The 13,137-nt window shown below is 37.0% G+C and overlaps 1 protein-coding gene across 1 annotated transcript; it reads right to left on the bottom strand.

Annotated features, from left to right (window-relative positions):
- Window positions 1-2,574: 2,574 nt before the first annotated feature.
- On the bottom strand, window positions 2,575-13,051 carry LOC126874407 (ATP-binding cassette sub-family G member 5). The gene is made up of 7 exons (XM_050636426.1): window positions 12,682-13,051; window positions 7,122-7,246; window positions 6,537-7,033; window positions 6,177-6,459; window positions 5,601-6,106; window positions 5,055-5,521; window positions 2,575-4,995 (listed from the first exon to the last, which is right to left on the bottom strand). The coding sequence occupies exons 2-7, from the start codon at window positions 7,232-7,234 to the stop codon at window positions 4,399-4,401; spliced, it is 2,463 nt and encodes an 820-aa protein (XP_050492383.1). The 5' UTR covers window positions 7,235-7,246; window positions 12,682-13,051; the 3' UTR covers window positions 2,575-4,398.
- Window positions 13,052-13,137: the final 86 nt, after the last annotated feature.

Raw genomic sequence — 13,137 nt, 5'->3', positions numbered from 1 at the left:
ATGCATCAAATAAAAATTTCCATGCTTATGTATTAGTTATGTTAAAAGTGAATAGATTCAACTAAAATTGAATGTTAGGGAAAAGGCATTACTTTTTGTAGTAGTCATTTCCGTCCCTCTGTTCCCTGTTTCTTGGAGAAGAAATGGTCCTCGGGCTAGTCCCGGTTTTGTGCGAAAAAGTTGGTAAATTTGTCGTTGAAATCGTAGTAGTGAATATAATTTCGTAATTTGACCGTCAAAGTGATGTTTGAAGTGATTATCGTTTATGTTATAGCCTTTCATTCTTAGCAAGTTATTAGTATCAAAAGTATTTCAGACCAAGGCTTTCTTTTTCTTTGTGATTTTTCAAAATGTTTTTTAACCTATACAGCGCGCTAGTTACCGTAAATCAATCATCTATCATTTTGTTCGTTATCGATATGCAATTTGCGATTGAAATACTTGGAAAAAGTAAAAGGAGGCGTGAATTCTCGGGAGTTCTGTGGAATGTGCTTAAGTGGCGAACGATTTGAAACTGGTAGAGCAATTCTATTTGTTCTATGGGTGTACGAAGGACTGATTCAGGTTTCATCTCGAGTACAACCCATAGGAGTTTGGTAAGAGTGAATCTAGAATTTCCCATTGTCTCTGCATACGAATTTTAAAAATAGCGTAATATTTTAAACTCTACTTTTTTTATCCGATATTTAAAGCCATTGTAATACGTTATTTTATCCAATAATTAAATCAACCGAGAAGTTCTCGCAAATTCATATTTTTGTTTTAATTACTAAATATTATACGGAATGTGTATTATATTTTTGATATTTCATATATTTTCATATATTACGTGCATTCTATGCATTTTTCATTTACAAATTTCGCGTAACCGCATAATAATCCGCAGTTTAACTATAAGGTATGTATTCGACCTAATATAAGGCATTTGGTTAGTCAGGGGTTATAGAAAAGTGTAAAATTTGGAAGATCACATTTTTATTCAATAACAAAATAACTTAATTTATCGACAGCTAAGTGAGATCTCTGAATCTTAAAATTGCATTCAGAACAGCTTTATTGCATTAAATTTTCAAAAATTGCTTAAATAGCAGAGGGAGTGCTATATCAGTCAGCTCAAATACCTTATTTAAGGACATTTATTGCTTCTATTCTCATCACTCGATCGATAACAATGAGATTCAAAAATCTTCCGCGTCTTTTTTAATGTTTATACACTTTCTAAACAAAATGCATATTACAAAATGTACCAAAATATAGGATATGTATATGTTTAAACAAAGTGCCAATCTTACAACAACAAATTAATGGAAAATATCGAAAATGAATGGATTTTAGAATTCCATAAGTATGGTACAAATGCATCAATATATCGAAATACGATCACACAGATCTTCAAATATCGACCGAGCGGTTACGCAATTATCGACTCGTCCAAGGTCCAAAAAATCATCCATCAGTTTCAGTTAGATAATATCTGTCTAAAATAATATTAAAGTATTATTGAGCCATCGAGGGTCATAACAATTTAGAGTTACTATTTAATATTTTGGAATTTTTCATTTAATTTAATTTAATTTTATTAATCTTTAAATTTTATATCTTTATATCTGAATCTTAAATTTTATAGTTACCCATTATAGGCATCTATGATGCTATTGATACTTTTAACTAAAGACATTTTACAGAAATTTCGTAGAAAATTGTTATATTTTCAATATTTTAGTATCATGACAAACAATATTTTTGAAATTATGAAGAGGATTAATCAATTATGTAGCTATAAAAATATAATATACGACATTAGATAATAATATCACCATTCTATTTTATATTAAAAAATATCTTCCTTTATATTCTATGCTAGTTAAAACGAAGTATGCCATTCTTTAGGAAGATAATAAGCGAAGAAATTGTTGAAATTAAGAAGATAATCAATTAATTATAAAGTACGGAATGCAACGTTAACATTAACATTATCTTTGTCATTAGAAAATATCTTTTTTTTATTCTATATGTGTCAAAACAGTGTATGTAATTCTTTACGAAGATAATAAGGGAGGAAGTTTAATTAGCGGCTTTCGCTAGAGGATTCAAGAATACTTGTCCGCGTATGGTAGCTTGTTGTATACAAGTAACGTGCTAATATAGAATGCGCCGGCATACGTTGGTAGGTGGCGAAGTAAAATAATCAATGAAGAGGCGAACGGGATCAGGAGGGAGAAAGCGAAAAGAGCTTTATACATTCGCGCCCACGCGGGCCCACGGGTTCTAGTTATTATCCCGCGCTGTTTTTGTTCTTCCTGCCGGTAGAGAGACCTTGCCAGGAATTGGAACGATGGTTCGTATATGGAATCGTCCATTACATATGCGATAGCAATTTAATCCTCATTTTTGCACCAAATATACAATGTATTCAAATAAAATGTTTCTTCTTTTTAAAGCAATCAGAGAGAAGAAAATATCCGAAGACGTTTTTTAAATCTATGGTTTGTATTCGAAGTTAGTGCAAAATTTATGTGCTATATTTCGTACATGTTACGTAATTTATAAAAGTTATATTGTTTTTTAGAATCATCGAGGAATAAAAAATATTTGAGCGCTCTTTTTACGAGATACCGTTCATATTTGGAATTACAATTTTACTTATAATTTTCAATAATTAAACAATTTATTAAACTAAAATTATTTTTCGGACATGCTACGATTATTTTGGGCAATCGTTATGAATGACTGTGAATAACTCAGTGCTACAAGAGTCGGAAAAATGAATGCACATAGTATGACCGTAGTCTCAATGAATCAAGGTCCGATGTACGCACATAGAACGCTAGACAGTGAGTGGTTCATTGATTTTGAGGTGTAACGACGCTACGCTGAAGTTTAACGTTCGCGAAACAAGAACGTGATTCTGCTCTCCTGCGATCTTCTCCTAACGAGCCCACGCTTTTTCCTGGAATTCTGCTCACCCGACTTACAACCACTAGTTAATTACTTTCATCGACGGAAGTCGGCATTTACGACGATTGCCCTGCTGCCAATTTGTACTAATTCGGTGAACGAACCGGCGACCCTCGAAACTCGCGCAGGGTGCTCGGGATATGTCGACATTATTATAAGAAGTAAAAAAGTGTATTTTAATTGTTACATACAGATCTATGTGATAACTGGAATATCGCAGACTAATTAACTCATTAGATAGAAATTTTATGCGATCTATAAAATGCGTGGGATTGATCAAATTGGAGAATTGTTGGGAAATATTAAATTTTCGTATTATATACATACGATACATAGAAAGTACAATATAACGCGTATCTGGCGTTCGAAGATAAACGTCATCCGTCTCCTCCGCTCGCGAAGTCAATTGCAGAGTCAAACACTTGTGATATCTGAGATATCTTTATTGACTTCGATAAGGAGAGAGAATAAGAATCATCGCGATAAGAGTTTAAGCTGAATGGAAAATAATCAATGAGGAAAGATAAGTCTATTACATGAGCGGTTCGATAAATTTAGTTCGATTTAACTAATTAGTAAATGTTGACTATTTTCTTCCGGAACCGGGTTTGGAATATACATTAGATATATTCGTCCGGGATGGAATATCGACTTTGGCTGTCTAAATGTTTATTGATGATAAATTTGAAGAATTGCTTTTAGATACTTTGACCCGAAAGGTATTGTTTGTCAATTTCTGAAATATTCCTGTTAGTAAATTATTCTACAATTATCTGGAAATAATTTGGATGGTAAATTAGTGATAGCCGTGAGTTTTGAAAATAATTTTTAATAAAATAAAAATTATACTTATCGATCGAACTTGGCCGATATTCTCAAAGTTGTAGATGGAGCTTGTGATCAAGTTTCCATGTAACAACCGACTGAGCTCATTCTCCATATTAGTCCATTATTTTCAGCGTAGATATTTAAAATTTGAAAATGAAGGAAAATGGAAATTCAAATAATAGGAATTAATCAAATCAGGCTAGAGTTTTAATTAATTTTTTCTTTTTTATTTTATGAAGATTTTCTCGGTTGATTTGATTATAGCGTTACGAAGTACATACAGATTATTTTAAAGCATTTGGAGGAGAGACTGCAAGATGTATCGGTTTATTAGGCTTTCGAATTTCCTGGCTCAAGTCTATTTTGCGAGTTTCTAAAGCCTATTGTTTTAAAAAGTCGCAATAATATAGACAAAGATCAAAGCCTGTGAGCATGACATAGTATAAAATATATGTATTTGATGATGAAGTGAATAATTATATTCCTTACTGATACCTATTATTGTACTGATAGCAGCGTAACGTTAAAAGAATACTCTGCTATTTGTTAATATTAATAAAATACATTTATGTAAGAATGATGATATTTATTCAGTCATTGAGTAGTTGCACTTTATGGCTTGTTTGGTGCACTCCTAAGTCTCTTGGGAGTAGTATATCGAATGCACAGGAATACTAGTATAACTAAAACACTGACGATAGTTATTCCTATTCCCAGCCACAGTTCTCCTCTTACATTGAATTTATGCAGTGCAATCTCGTATAATGCCAGAGCACCATCGGGCGGTTCACAGGCAGCTTGAACTATGATATCCTGCCTCTGAATTTGTTTTGGCTTACAATTGGTCAATTTATTCATAACTTCTGTTTGATGAAGCGGAGGTAACAATAGGGACAGAGACCACTGCATTGGGCTGATCTTTTGATACCAGCCTGGCAAGTTCTCCAAATGCAAGGTCACTCCTCCAGCTAATGTCATCTCTCCAATCACAATTCCAGCAAACAAGGAAGCCAAGTAGGTCCACTTGCAAGTGTGAGCAAATAATATACAGATTAAATGTTGCAGTATTAAATACAGTAAACCGATTCCGAGATAATTCCATAAGGAAGTCAGATTCTCATCCGGGACCAGGTGAAGTCCGGACATGGCGTAGCCTGGTGCTAAGTAGATCAGGTAGACTACGCACCAGGACACTACTCCACAGAGGAGCTGAAAGAAATCCATTTAATAAAATGAACGATCGTATACTACCGTTTTTGAACATTTACCTCCATTAAAATATACACAAATCTTCCATATAAACCATCCTTGATATCTCTTTCCACGTTCGACCTGCAGTCAGCTACTTCACAGATGGCTATTAAGGTTAATGGCCAGAAGAAAATTCCCAAGCTGGCATAGTGAAACCCAACTCGGTCTCTGAGATATAAATTTGAGTCGCCAGATACATCCCAGAATATTGCACCAAGTAAAATACTCAAAGAGGCAGAGATGACGATTTTCCTGAGTAATCTAGTCAGTGTCCATGGTTGACTGTAGATTAGAGTCCTCAGAAGCAACGCATAAATCTGTGAAAATACATTGGGACTGGAAATGGAAGGAGGAAGTGCTCCAGGTGGTCCAGGATCACTTAATCCTGGCAGTCTAGTCCTTGCAAGCTCGGCCAGGTGGTCTATCCTTTGAGAGGATTCCAACATGGCTTCCGCAGACAGATCATCCAGTGTAACTAAATCAACTGGAATAGGGAATTGCTATAAATTTCAAAATAATTTTGTATACATAGATCATCGAATGTTAGTATAAAAATCACGTACGATAGTAGTCAGAAGGATTCTTAAATGGAGGACACGGGAACTCTGCAAGGGCGAAATATGGCAACATATCCCTCCTGGGACCGGAGTACATGATTCTTCCGCCGGAAGTAAGCGCAACCCTCGAGACCATTGTCAGTATCTCATAAGTAGGCGGGTGCAAAGTCAATACTACTAATCTTTGTCCTCTTCCAGCCCACTGTCTCAAGTATTCTACCATGAAGAAGGCGTCGAAAATATCCAAGCCATGCGTTGGCCTGTCCAACGCAAGAATATGCGAGTCTTGTAACAAACGACACGCGAGGGCCAGTCTTTTTGCTTCGGAGGTCGTCAACGAGTTCACGAGACAATGTTTGGTCGCCTCTAAACCGAGTTCCTGGAGGATGGCTTCGGCTTCCAGTTTGGAAGTATTTGGACCTCCTCTAAGAAGCATATAAAAGCTTAGCGTCTGCTGAGCAGTTAGACCTGGGCTTAGACTATTTTCCGTGGACAAATAAGCAACTCGAGACCTGGAATTTGTAATTTTACTAATGTACAATTTTCGGTTTAAGATAATTTTCGAACAAATATGAATTATACCTTAAGGTTCTATAGGACACGGATCTTCCATTGAGCAAAATATCTCCTCTCTTAATTCTCTTCCTTCCGGCGACAGTTTCCACGATTTGTTTTCCTTCTTTTTCCGTAGTAGCCATAATGGCCAACACCTCAGTAGCTCCTACCTCCAAAGTAATTCCTCGTAAAAGAGGCAAACCATCGGATCCTGAAGCCTCTACTCCTCGTAACTGAAGATGAGGATGTTGAAGACATGGTACAGGCCTCAGAGGTAATGTATAACTCTCTGGACCCAAGATTCCATGTCCTGAAAATTAATTTTTCTGTTTAGTTATAACGGAAGCTGAAGATAAGATATGGTAGATGAGAAAAAGCACTACTCACCTCTGGACTCGTGGACACCATACCCTGGATCTATAGGCGCAATACTGTGCCTCCTATTCATTCGAACACCTCCATGAAGAAGATTCGCTTCACTGACACTCCTTAACCTAGGATTCTCCCTTGAAACCGTCAATTGAGAGTGTGCATGTTCCCTAGGAACAATGTGAACGTGTCTGAAATCGGGGTCGCTCCTGGCAGATCTCATAGCGGAGGTCCCGTGTGCGGAAGTTCCCGCGTGAGACACCCTACGACCTTCTTCGCTGGAATCGTAACCGCTAGATCCATCTCTGTTCCTGGAACTAGGAGGCAGAACCCTTGGCAGACCAAACTTTAGATATGTGTACGAATTGCTGGCCAGAGGACTCTTTGGACCGTATCTAGGGTGTCTGAGAATACTCTGCACTGTGGAATCTCTTAATTGGAAGTTCCCATAGGGAAGAGGAGACTTTTCAGCTGATCCAAGTGCTGAATCGGTGAAATCGGAGTTCAAGTTTTGCCTAGAAGAATTATATACTGATTATGACACTCTTTTTCTTTTCTTTTTTTAAGATTGAAGATTGAAAGCGAAGTTGGAGAAACAATCACCTGTAGATAGACCAGGCGTGAAGATCCTCGCTAGCTGGAGGCTCCAGGCCTCTGGTGTCCAATGCCCCAGGCACTGAGTACCTCCGTTCCAGCTCCCACGCTTCCGAACCCATGCTTTGTGGTATCTGAACAGTTCAAGCGAGACTAGATGAAACGCATGATGGATTGCATCGTGTTCGCAGCTTCGATAGAACTTCTCGGAAATGCGTGAACGATTTTGGTTAGTTTTTTGTACCTTACTCGGTCGATGTTAATTGTTCTCTGGTCTAGTCAAAAGAACTTGACATTTTTCGTAATTACAGTAAATTCGAGGTAGTTTGAACTATTGTAATTAAGAACTTCGCATTGTTTTACTTTTTATTTATTTATCTTCCCTATCTTATTTAGAAAGACATAGGTAAATCACTAAAACAATATTTGAATGAAAATACGAACTGGAGTATTTTAGCAAATAGCAGGGAATTTAATGCAGGAAATATAACATATAAATTGTTCCACATGAATGGTGATAAATGCATTTGAACGGAGTTGAGAGCACTATGGCATTCCATAAGCATGCGTGCACACCGTGCGAATAATCGGCGCGCCTTTGAAATTGCTCGCCACTGGAGGCTCGAAATTGTTCACCTCTTGGCCTTCGGTACTACACTGAAAGGAAAGGAACTGGAATCCGTAACAAAACGCATGACAAGAACACCATCGATCACATTCATGTTTATTATAGCTGGTTATTCATCAATATTATTTCCCCTTTATTTGAATATTTTTTTATCAAAACTGAATTTCTCATTTTAGTTATCTTATCAATATTGAAACATATTTAATGACAATAACTATTATAAGTTCCTATTAGCTTGTGGATAAGTTTCAAGATACTTCATTTATTATGCTTGATTACTCGAAAGTTTTCATTCAAGTTTTGTTTAATTTTTTTGTAACAAGTAGAATTCCACGCAGACAAGAGTTATTTATGAAACCAATGATAATTCATAAAGATGTTACTCGGTCGCATTATCCAAATGCTATAATATTTATTAGATGCTAGATCACGCAAAATCATTACATGGTGGAGTGACTCCTGGAGCAGTTGCGCGCATCTGACCGTTAATCGTCTTACTTTTTGCCATTTTAGACATCGCTACAAGTTCTTACCATCAAACCGTTACCAAATTAATAAAACGTTTTCAATTTATTCGATCGCTCCCTTTTTAATCGAGATGATTAACGTTATGAGTATCAAATTCAATAATGCATAGTTTAATTTCCTCTCTCATTAAATTTTCTTTCAGGCATAGTGGAACACGTGCCGTCCTGACCTCAGAACGTCGCCGGGTATCGTAAAGCGAGCTCGTAGAATATTTATGGAACGGCTAGTGCCGATTTCACGAAGATACATCGCTTCACATTTGCAGTGAGTATACGCCAGAGTGCCATTTACTCTTGTATATTCGCGTAATTATGCTCATTGCGTCGGCACACGTGGCGAAGAGAAGCTCCCCCGACATTCCTCTTAACGGTGTACCTCGTGATGAATGTGAAAACATGTGTAGTATCCTCGAAGTTAAACAATTATATCAGGGATAAAAATTTCGTATTAAGCATTTTTTTATTTATTATAAATTTCATTGGTTACTCGTTAACACAGAATTGTTATTGAAATTTTTGGTAAAATTGTATCCCGTGTCGGAATTTCGAATTGAAATATTTGTCAAATAGCATCGTATATCATTGATTCTCGTTAAAAATTGATAAGATGATATTCCCTATGCCATAAATATTGAATTGAGATTAGTGAAATAATAGTTTATTCCATTATTTGATCAAACTTATTAAAGTGGTAGCTAGAGCCTACACTTACTACTTTATATCATATATTCTTATTTCTTATAATAATCCATTCTCACAAATTTTTCAAATTGCTCGTTTATAAAGATTTTAAACACTGTGAATTATAACTCAGAATAATGACTAGATTGCGGATTTGTATGCAATTATAAGAAATTTAAAGATACAAAAATGCATAGAATGCACATGACGCAATGCGGAAACAAAATATCCAAAGTTTACTAGGCAAATCACATGTCTGTATAGCCCCTACGTTTTTGATCGTATCTATGAAGATATAAATTTGCATAAAATCCGCAGTTTAATGATGACATTATTCTAAATACTTTAATGAATCAACAGAGCCTAACAAATCGTTTGGAAGATCGAGTAATAAGGATTAATAGGTGCAATAAAATAGCAGTCTGAGATAACGTTCTTTTATATCGGGTGGTTCATGCAAACGGCACTGGTCCACGTCAGATGCCATGATGACATTTTTTTCGACTGCCAATTGGTTTCCCGTTAGATGTTGACTCACTTGCCGTGTGTTTGAACGAAACCGAGCATCTTTTGTGCAGCTTCCTCAAACAAAAGACGTTTCTCTGTTATTTTTCTATGACCTAGCCAGTCTGATCAGTTTGTTCTCTTTCTTTCTTTGCAGGTATTTACAGATGAACAGTTTCTTGATAGATTTTCACATTACATGAAAATTGTTGATGATCGTTCAAATTAAAGGCTAGCCAGCAGATGATTATTATTGGGTAATGGATCTTCTTTACCCACGAAACTGTTCTCCCCGCGTCTTCGACATCAGCTGAGATTTTTACTCGTCATCGAGTAACGGTATGGCCGAAGGTAGCCAAGATTCTACGTTATTTCCACTGCTAATCATCGCTCTCCATAGCCGTCCAGCTGCTCTGCTTCATCATCTACCTATAGAACCCTCCGAAGGAATCAAACTTGGATTTCCATAAATCAAATTGAATTTCTAAATTCTTCGGTTTATTTTGCATGACACCACCGATTAAATTTTTATAAAATAGGATTATGCGATGATAATTCTTTGAATATTCCAGTTCCATCGTTTAAAAACAGATACGTGTACCCGTATGGAAAGCCATTTGCCACCTGTCACTTGTTTAATCATTCCCAGGACACAACTAGAAATTCCCCGACGAATTCATATTCGTATAGATTTCTCCTTGGCTAATGTATAATGAACCAGTAAGTTGCGATCATCGACCGTAATGTTACCCTACGATTTACGTAACGTCGCGTACAAGCTTTTTTTTAGAGCCAGATAACTATCTTGTATTCGAGTTAACTGTTCATTTGCATATCCCGTTTCTGCAACAGTTGTATCAAACTGGCCGCCATATATTTTCTTTTTTATTCCTGTTTCCTCTAGGTACAAAAGTTTCTGGTTACACTTAGTGAAAAGCGTCGACATATCTCAGGTTCAGTAGAGTATAATCCTAGTCCCGTGTAGAAGGTGATACTTAATTAATACATGTTCGACGGCTCGGTGATTTTCACCGTCAACCACTGAACTACATGCAAATTCACTTTTCAATCCACTGGGCATTAGGCTTTCGTGATGAAAAGCGATAGTTGTGTGCCAGCAGAGCGACCACGTTAAATGGATTATCTATCATGAGCGTGTATGTAACTTGATGAGCTGATAACATTCTTCTCTGTTGCTCCTTCTCCATTATTTCCTTTTCTTTTTTTTAAATGAGTGTATTGCCAGTTTCAGTCCTTGTCACCTTGTTTGTGTTCCCATAGATTTAGAGGATTATGGGAGACTAGGCTAACAAGCGGTTCTTACTATGGTGAAACTCGAGAGAGGGAACACTTTATGACGAAGGATTAATTACTTCCTCGTTACTTGATATCTAATAAGTGTGATTTCTTCTTTCCCAATTACTATAATTTAATTTGTTTTCCATTATAATGGTATTCTTCTTTAATGTCTAATTTCTCATAAGAACAATTTCTTATATTTCAATCTATTTTCAATGAAGATGTTATTAGATCGTTACATTATCCAATGACACACGTAACTGATATGCACACTCTTTTTTGCAGTCTATGAACGTTTTCCAGTAGCCTGGCCGACTTGGATAGTTTAGGGAAACGATACTCTGGTTTCGAAATCTCTTCCGCTGGCTGTGAGATTGTCCCACGCACTGATTTCTACGATCGTGCCTCTCGATCTCGTATACACGTGACAGAGAGTGTGTCTTAATAAAGTGTGGCCTGGATACCACGTGCAACAAACTGTAGAAAGTCCACCGAATTATCAGATGAATTAGTGCATCGATCAGGGAACGAACCTTGACACTAATGTCATCAGAAACGATAAAAGTACCAGCATGCTTTGGAACTGAAATTAGATTCTGGTGGCTAAGTACGCTTTTTTATCGCATAAAATATTTCATATGGGAATATTTAAAGAATGTGGTTCAAAAATTTTCTCATTGATTCAAGAAGAATTCCTTTAGCAATTTTATTTAAGAATTATTTTAGCATTTTATTTGATTCCCTGAATGAAAGAAGGTGTCAAAAGGAGGTGGTCTAACAATTCATTTGCCATTTTTTATTTTCATTATATACTTTCGTGAACAAAAAGACTAATAAATATTCTACACCAGTCTTTTTTAATATCTTATGTTTACTTCCGAAGAATTCGATTATTTGTATTCGTTCCGCCATTGAGCCACGCGATGGAGTAAGAAACGCTTTATGGAGGCGTACACCGAGGTCAGTGCTGCCGCGTTTTTCAATATTCTATGGGGGTACGCCTGTCTGCTGTGAGAGAGGCTTAATTAACATTGCAAATCAGCCAGAGTGCCGTCCATGGCACGTGGAAAAGTGCAGAAGTACATGTCTTGTGCGCTCATTGAAATCTCCCGATAGTAGCGACGTCACCAAGCAGTTCAAAGTATCTTCCATCCCCATAAAGCCATCGCGAAAAACCGTGGCTCATTCAGCTCAAACTTCGTTCTATCCATACTCTCAACTTTGTTTTCAGCCATTAAAAATTATGACAATTAAAAAATGCATTCACAAGGACGTAAATAGGGTAATTAACAGTTTAATATTTAAGATAACTTATCATGTCATTCTTCAAACCATTATGACAGCGTTATCAAGCTAGTGAAAGCATCGACAGTGAAATGAAAATCATTAGAAAGAAAGTATGGCCACGGAATATTAACCACGCTCCTTGAGTTCCTTTTCTTCGCTAGGCAGAGCCTCCCAGTGTTTCGTAAGCGACTGATTTAAAAAAAAATTCACGGATAGATAAAAAATAATTTTCTTTAAGAAAAATAGTTCCTAATCTGCGGCTTTCACCGGTACCAGGTAAACCTTTCTCATTATGCAAAATCAGGTTCCCAGTCGTTGAACCATGACTGGTCACGGGATTGTGCCAACCGTTTATATTTTCCCTTTTTTCCGTGTCTAACAAGAATTCGATCATATATGACTTCTCCTCTGTCGTAATAGCATCTTGGGGTACCTGAGTAAAAAATGTTGCAACTACCCATGATTCATGGTTCTCTCTATTATTATTTTTACGCGGAGGGACAACAAACAAACAATAGGTAATTGTTTGATGATTTTTTCTGCAAAAATAGTGTTCATGTGCGAGGAGGCACGTGAACGTCAGGAATTGCGCGTGCCACGAAACCTGATACGTTCCCGGAGATTCTTCATGACAATGACTCACCACCGGTATTCAGGATGAGCTTTCAAGCGAGCCTGGTTGAGTCAAGGTGATGCTGCTTCTCCATTCCGCCGATTGCTCCTGGTCTCCTCTTTTTCGTCTGGTTCCTCCTGATAACTTTGAACGGGAATTTTAAAGACAAACACTGTGTTCGTCAGCTCAGGAATCGCACGACGGAGCCCGCGAACGCATCACCCGATCCGTGATCGCGATACCGCAATGGCATCGGTATGTCCAACGCCGAGAAGCCTTTTCTAAACGCTGCCTTCTGACAGACTTGCCTTCCGAACCTCCAACGAAACCCCCTCTCTGTATTCCCTTCCTTCCTTGTTGGTCTTTCAAGTTCGCAATGGCGTACCTACCAAAAAGCTGACCCCTGACTTCTAAGTACATCAGTATGAAACTGATTGAATATTATTTCTGCCTATTTTTTTATTTGCAATTACGTTCCATTATTAT

Source organism: Bombus huntii, chromosome 16, assembly GCF_024542735.1.
Source record: "Bombus huntii isolate Logan2020A chromosome 16, iyBomHunt1.1, whole genome shotgun sequence".
Classification (NCBI taxonomy): Eukaryota; Metazoa; Arthropoda; class Insecta; order Hymenoptera; family Apidae; genus Bombus; species Bombus huntii.
The sequence above is the reverse complement of the archived record's forward strand: the minus strand, read 5'-3'. Positions and strand labels throughout refer to the sequence as shown.